This window comes from Teleopsis dalmanni, chromosome 2 (assembly GCF_002237135.1).
Source record: "Teleopsis dalmanni isolate 2A chromosome 2, ASM223713v2, whole genome shotgun sequence".
Taxonomy (NCBI): Eukaryota; Metazoa; Arthropoda; class Insecta; order Diptera; family Diopsidae; genus Teleopsis; species Teleopsis dalmanni.
The window spans coordinates 200,281,585-200,289,902 of NC_051847.1; the positions used below are offsets into that span (position 1 = coordinate 200,281,585).

Sequence of the window (8,318 nt, forward strand, 5' to 3'; positions counted from 1 at the left end):
GGACAGGAACAGATGGTTATCATTTGGTGGCAAGTCTGAACTATAAGGTGGATGCATAAGAACTTCCCAACCAAGATTCTGAAGCTTTTGGCGAGTCCTTGTCGATGACTCGCGTCTCCTTTTGCCAAAAGCTGACCATTTCTCAGCGATTCCTTCCTTTAGACGGTCCAATTGTTAAGAGTATGGTTTCGTGTTAAGAGTATTGCCATAGGGCAGCAGCTCATAGTAAGCAGATGATTCTCTGCCAATTCTACCAAACACACACAAAAGTCTTACTAGGGTCAATCCTAGCTTGGCCACCGTTTTAGCCGGCTTACCACGATTCGACAATCACCAACCGCTTCAGAAATGGGTTTATTCCGTCGACTAAAAGTGTATTTTACAAGATGAATTCCATTAAACTTTTTTTTATATAAATATTACTTGTTGGAGTCGTGACTAATATTTTTATTTAACAAACTATTTTATTTTTTATATATAGTATTATCGAATCATTCATACGTATATAAGTAAATTATTTGAATCTAAATTCAGATAGATTTTGTGCGAATTTGAAGCGTATACTTATTAATCATTTAATTAACATGTATTTTCAGTTCTATACAATTTGCAACTATACAATGAAATTTAGTATTAATAAACTAAAATTTACACTTTTTAATAATTAATTAATTAATTATTTTAATTTATACATTCTTTATCTTTGCGAAATTATCTCAAATGCCGTTCACCTTTAGTAATAAATATTTTCAATGAGTCTTGGTCTATGTTTTCATGAAATGCATTCGACCACGAACGATTTATTTACAATTATTTATTTGTTTATAAATATTTTTATATATTTATTATATATATTTTTTTTGCGTTTCTGCTATTTTATTTTTTTTTTACTTTCCCAATATCTTTCTTATCACTTACAAAGGCCATAAACATGCTGAAAATGTGTGTTTATTAATAATATTAAATTATCAGTTGGCAAAGTGTTCAGCAAATAATATATTTTTTTTCTCATAAACACATTAACACATGTATTCAGTTTTTGGATTACCAAAGAACTTTTTGAACTTTTATTAGAGATTATTTGGGTATCCATGTAGTCATATTTGCACTTCTTTTTCGACCCTCAAACCATGTACCTATACACTGCTTTGTTTACTTAAACTATCAATTCGGTCTCATAATTTTATTATTGCATAGATAAACTGTGTGAACAATAATATCTGTTTAGCTGCTATGGGCGTGTGATAGATAGATAACATATGTCTTTACCACAAACCCATATATAGGGAAATAAAATCCACTAGTCTTTTATTGTCATTGTAAATATTAAATATATTGCATTTTCAATGAACACTTGTATTAAATTAATATGAATATTAAATAAAAAGTAAATTATTTATCAAGAAATTGAACAGTCAATTAATTTTAATACGAGTATATATATATATACACGTGTATATTTATGAGCTAACCGCTAAGACTGTGAGGTCGCTAGAACCTTAGGGACTAGTTTGAACAAAAATAAAACGAAATGCTTCAGCAAACCTGCAGTTCGTGTACTTACTGGACTACTAACGGGCACTGTGCCATTGCGCCTATGCTCCAACAGTGGCGAGTTCCAACAAGCGGATTATGCAGGAGTTGCCAAGATAAAGAGGAGGTAGAATCTATCAACCACTTCCTGTGTCTCTTTCCAGAACTGCAGACAAGGCGACTTTAATGTCGTGGGTATTACTTTTTCACTGGCTTGGAAGAGATAACGAACGCAAATTTATTGAATCTTTCCCTAACTGCAGACAAGGCGACTTCAATGTCGTGGTGATCACTTTTTCACTGGCTTGGAAGAGATAACGAAGGCAAACTTATTGAATCTCCTCAACTTCAACTGGAAAACCGAATGGTTTAATAAGGATAACAAAGGTTAGCAACTCGTCTCTCCTAAAATAATGATTGAGGGCTTCACAATGAGCAATATATTCCTGCGAGTGTAAGTGCTGATAACTGTCAGTATCAGATAATTGTTAGTATCTGAACCTAACCTAACCTATACGTGTATAAGGTGTCACAAAGAATGTATCTGTATCTTAGTTTCGTGTCGACGAAAATCAATTGAAAAATATTTTTTTTTAAAGTAATGAACTCAAAGTATGTGGTACCTTCAAATACTTTAATTTTTCCATTAATTTCTTAATTTCTGAAATGTCATTTTCGTAAAAAATAAATATTCATTTAAATATTTCTTAATTTTTTATTTTATACACCTAACATATGCATTATATAAATAATCATGAAGTGTTTTTTGAAACGCAGCCAAAAATTAATGTGTGTACTCTTCTGTTTTTCAAATTTGTAGCCGTGACCATGAAAACTAAGATTTATATATAAAATTATTGATATTGCAGATTATATCTATAAATTCTTCAAATTGCGTCTACCGGTACACTTAGGCAAACATATTATTATTATATGTATGCAAAATAAATTATATATAAATAAAATTAATTTTTCTATTTATAAGTTTGTAAATTGACGAAAGAACAAACAATATTTGTTTAGTAAAATATTTAATTAATTTATTTTCTCAGAAATTATTCACAACTGTCTTTATCTATTCTCAACTAGACAATTTTTAATTGCCTCTTAAACAAATTAATATACAAACAATGTACACATCTGTCTTTAGCTATTCCTAGCAAAATAATTCTCAAATTGCCACTTAAACTAATTTCTATAAATCAAGATAAACTTCTCTCTTTGGGTTTTCCTCACTCGAGGAATTTTTAAATTTAGAAGCCCATAAAATACATATCTGTCTTTAGGTATTCCTGGCTAAATAAATTTTAAATACCTCTTAAGCAAAATCTAAATGTCTTGAAGATAAGTATACGTCTTTAGCTATTCTTGGCTAAACAATTTTTAAAGGCCTTTTAAACAAAATATGGATATGTGCGACATATCTAATCTTATTTCCAGTAACTAGTTCCGGAACACTCTGCGGAACCGCCCGACAAAAAAGCTAGGTTATGCTTACAACTGTGGTAATACGTCTTTTTTTAAGAAAACAGAGTTGCGGGTACTATCACGTTCTTCGATGCAACATGTTCTTCTTTGTGAAATAATACATATATAAAGAAAGAAAATAATTCTTAACACTTTCTATTTAAATATATAATATCCAAAAACTGTATATTGCAATATGACTCTATATCATATCTATATTATCATTTCTCTTACTATTTTTATAAATAAACGAAATTGGCTAATTACAGCACTAAATTTTTTCATCTATTTTAAAGCACACCACTATCATTAAGTTCACTGTTATTGAAGCCATCTAAGTTTTTTTACTTGAAGCCTCATTTGCATAATTTTAATTTTACTTAAAATTAAAACAAAGTTTCTTAGTAATTTTTTTTTTATAATTCTTTTTAGTGTGCAATGAGCCATCTTATAGACAAGCCAAATATAGCGATGCCCATTAAGTCATCGTCTAGTAGTAGTCAATTAGCAGCAACAGCCGCATCCTTACCTGCTTCATTTAGTAATACCACAGCGTCACTAAACACAGCAACTGCAACAACAGTAACTGCAACTCCAATTACAACTACAACAACAACAACTACCGAAAACCTTACAGGCCAAACCAGTAAAAAAGGTCAGTACATTAATTTTCTGTAAAGAAAAAACTATTTTATCAGAGAAAGTAAACATTCATTCTACTCGGATTAAAGAATCTTCTATTTTTTACCAAATCTTTTCTCAGCACTACGATATTGGTGCTGACGGGCCACTGCATAATAGGTAGGCATACTATCATACTGGGTTTACCCAATAATGACTTTTGTCGTGGTTGTGGTTTTAAGGATGAGGAAGAAACTCTGCTGTATCTCATGTGTCAGTACTAATCTTTAGCTAGGAGAATATTTAAAGTCTTCAGGGTCCTTTTTCTTACCAACCTGACCGAGCTGTCATCCTGCAAAATTAGGGACTTAGTACAGTTCATAGACCTGTAAGGTTGGTTCATCTTTAATTAATGGAGGAGGGGACTTAGCGAAGTTCATAGAACTGTCAGGTTGATTCATCTTTAATTGATGGGGGAGGGCACTTAGCGAAGTTCATAGAACTGTCAGGTTGGGTTATTTTTACCTAATGTGGGAGCCGTTGCCTTTCGCCGTTGGTCGTATGCTGACCTTTAGAGTATGTATGAACAAACGCCAATTCTGTGGTACCACAAGGAGCCATTTGAGCTCAAGTAGACTTTCTTGGGTACAAGACTGACACCCTAACATAACCTTACCTAACAAATTTTCGCTCTTAAACTATATACATATTCAACTTTGTGCGTCTATCTCAGAGCTATATGGTTTTCATCTTTTCTTCATTTTCTTCCTTCTCCGCCTCCTCATTTTTCTTCTCTATTTGCTCCGATGATAATGATTTATTACTTGGTATGCTGTATGGTAGTGTAGTGTAGAATAGAATAATATAAAAAAGTCTATTATAGTATATTATAATAGTTTTATTGTTATAATGTGTTCAGCGTATTTGCTTGTTCTTTCCTTGAAAAATGGGGCAACCAACTCCTTATGATCAAGACATATATTAAGAAATATCTATGAGACGTTGACTTATATTAAGAGATACTACAATGTAGTAGCAATAAAAGACCCAAGGAAAACAGTTTGATACACATCATCTATTTGTCTCATTAGGCTTCTTGAAAGAAGCAAATACTGTCGAAAGTATTTGCGTTAAAAATACTTTCGACAGTTTTGTAGTGTTTTATATATTATAAGAGGTCACAAGATGGATAAGTCCGTTACTGCTCAATATAACAAGTTAGTAAAACAAAAGAACCGTACAAATCTTCTGAAATTTCACATCGCTTAATGAATCTGAAGAAAAAAAGAAAGAAAAGAAAAGATCGCTAATATATATTTCATTCTTATTCTACAAACTTCGCCAAATGACACTTTCTTCATTTTATCTGTTGCGTTCTTTTGCTAAGCGACTTAAATTAAACATGCTTAACTAACCGATTAAACAATACCTATTCTCAAGAGTTTTTATTATTATGCACTTAACTTGATAAAAATACCGGAATAGCTTCAGCTTATTTTTTACCATTTTTCTAACACTTTAAATTTTAGTGAAGAACATATAGCAAAATTTACGATATAAGGATGAACCTTTTTTTCAAACTCTCTAAAGATTTCGATGAAGGTAAGAAATTAATGTATATATAAAGACTACCAAACATTGTTGTGTTCTACTATATTTTAAAATTTCTGACATATATAATTAAGCTGATTATGACAAGCAAATTCCAGTTTAATTTTACAACTTTTGCCTTCTGTATGTAGTTTATTATTATTTAATTCTGTTATATTGATACTTGTATCAAAAAAATAGTACTTAATGGTACAATTGACCTTAAATTAATTTCTTTGATATAATCTCAGGAGTAATCTTTGTGGCAACATCTGCTATAAAGAAGGTATTACAATAGAAGAGCACTTTCTTAATTATGCCTAATGTACCTTATTAACAAGTTTCCTGAACATCATTATATGGTTAAATCAATATCTCACCATTCATCTGTTTATTTTTTCATTGCATCTATTTACATGACTAGACTTCATCTTTAAATGCTCTATGTTAAGATAAAACCTAACATTGATTAGGGTTGTTACCTAAACAACCTACTCAAACTATAATATTACTCCATTTGTCTTTAATATATTGTATTTGGCATTAGTAAGACATACTATTAATGTAAATACTGTCAATATCAAGCTATAAAAATATCTTTGGGCTTTACTTATAACTATTAACCTAAATCATGACAGAAATTTATTTGTTGATTGTTAATGTTCCCCTCTTATTTAAAATATTATTAAGTTGGAGGATTTTGCTCCAAGATCTTTTGTGCCCTTTTAACGAATTAGGAGTCGGATTTCCTCGACACATTGTAATATTTTATCTGCTTTACCGAGTTTTATATCTTTACCAAAAATATGATCTTCACTTAGGTATTACTTTCTTTTATGCAACTTTTATATGTACAGACCAAAATATATTCTTTCCAATCCCTGATACTGCAGTGATCTTTAAAAACATTACTTATTATATTTTTTAATGGATACTATATATATATATATCACTGCATCGAATTAACATCATATTTGTATTCCCTTTAAGGCACTACAAATTTTGATGCCGTCCTTATCAGTTTATTAGCAGGTGCTGCAGCTGGAGCTATCGCAAAGACAACTATTGCGCCGTTGGATCGAACGAAAATAAATTTTCAAATAAGGTACATTGAAATATTTTAAATAAACTGCACTAAACTAATATTACAAATATTAAATATAATATTCTAGCAAAGATGTACCATATTCATTTAGAGCCGCTATTGATTTCCTTAAACAAACTTATGCCAAAGAGGGCCTATTGGCGTTATGGCGTGGAAATTCTGCAACCATGGCGCGTATTGTGCCTTACGCTGCCATACAATTTAGTTCACATGAACAGTGGAGAAAAATTCTTATGGTGGATAAAGATGGCACAGAGTAAGTAAGATAAAAGATATATATAGTACAAATAAACATATATACTGGTGATCGTCTTGAAAAGTTTCAGAATAATTTCAATAACCAAAAACTGAGGTTAACTGTCACATATAAAATTGTATGAATATTACGAGAATAGGTTTAAATTTCTCTAATATAATAAAAATAACTTGGATATATAATACTATCATAGATAAATATACTAATGGACTAAGCAAACTCATACAAGTAATTGTTTCAAGTAAATTTTAAAGATAGGTACTTTTTGCTACCAGTAGAACTTTTTATAAGTTTTGTTTCAATATATTTTTAGATATAATATGAGAACGGTAAATTTAAGCTATCAAAATGTAGGTGATGCTGTCAAGAAATTTAGATAAACTACAGTATGAAAATATCACATATTCTTGGCTTATGCATACCGAGATAAATTCATATAACCTTTTCTGTTAGATTTGCGAGTCTCTCTCAATGCAAATTAGACGTTCCGCTTTTCCAGACAAATAATTGATCTACCAAATATCTACTTGTCACATTATGTAGAACTTAATTTAATATAGAGCAAATTTATATATATATATGTATATCATGCTTGCCAACCCCAAAAGGACAAACAAGGCTCTTTCGAGTCAACACCACAAATGAGAAGTTTCTCAGTCTAAATAAATTAAACTTAAAATAAATAGTGGTTCTTAACTGAAGATGTTCCTGTAAGCTGATACCTAACTACTATTGGAACCTCGGGACTCCGACTACTGCAGGTTATGTTTGATACAGTCAAAGACCATCGGTCATCTTACCTATTCGTGTCATGCGATTTTCCAAAAAACGACTCCAGTACCCTTTTTTTGATTAAAGAAGATCTAGGGTCTAGAACAAATAGACTTTATTAGATTTGGCAACAGCATTTATTTTTGTAAATTAACTGAGAAGGCTCTCTCCATATAGATTTTATATGTCTCATTGTAGCGTTATCCGTTATTTAATAATATTAATCCACTTTATAATTTGTTGCAACCTGACGAGTGGGCCCACATTAAGTTTGTAATATTAACAGTGGACTGATTTTGTGGGGATCGGAGGTATTATAGTGCGGAATGGATCTACATCCTAAAAATATTTATAAATATTGACGATATATGGGTCCCGGTTCCAAGAACGGTAGGGTCTACGTCCCGGATTCACTCGTAAGTTTGGACGATCAAGTGTTGTTCTTCATCTTACAAAGGAACTGCTCAAGCCCTGCGGGCTATAACATATAGTCCTGCTGTCCACTTCTTATGGTTAGGCTAATATTCAATCATGGGGGTATTTATTACACATTTATATATAGAATATATATAGAATCCTACAAAACAATTTTTATTATTAAGCACTTAAAATAATAAATAAACTTAACCATTAGCTTTTGTTTTAAACAATCGATCATTTAAAGTTATAGTTCTTAAATGATATATTATTGTTTTTTGAGAAACCTATAATTCTTAAAAAGTTATTATAAAAAGTAGTAAAGCTCCGGGAAAGTCTAAAGATAGTTATAATCATTATAAAATAAATTTAAAATTATTATTTTTTATTTTTTTTTAGCACAAAAGGTCGAAGATTCGTAGCAGGTTCATTAGCAGGCATTACATCTCAATCTTTAACTTATCCACTCGATTTAGCGCGAGCACGTATGGCAGTGACAGATAAATATACTGGATATAGGTATGTAAGTTAGATCATCTGTAAATAAAAATTAATAAT

At 30.8% G+C, this 8,318-nt stretch overlaps 1 protein-coding gene across 1 annotated transcript in view; it reads left to right on the forward strand.

Annotated features, from left to right (window-relative positions):
- LOC119676554 (mitochondrial coenzyme A transporter SLC25A42-like) overlaps positions 1-8,292 on the forward strand; it is a 71,718-nt gene extending 63,426 nt beyond the window's left edge. Inside the window, exons 2-5 of the mRNA XM_038087794.1 lie at positions 3,433-3,655; positions 6,202-6,316; positions 6,384-6,572; positions 8,160-8,292. Coding sequence (XP_037943722.1) covers positions 3,439-3,655; positions 6,202-6,316; positions 6,384-6,572; positions 8,160-8,292 — 654 coding nt within the window. The 5' untranslated portion in view covers positions 3,433-3,438. The remainder of the gene's footprint in view (positions 1-3,432; positions 3,656-6,201; positions 6,317-6,383; positions 6,573-8,159) is intronic.
- The last annotated feature ends 26 nt before the right edge of the window (positions 8,293-8,318 follow it).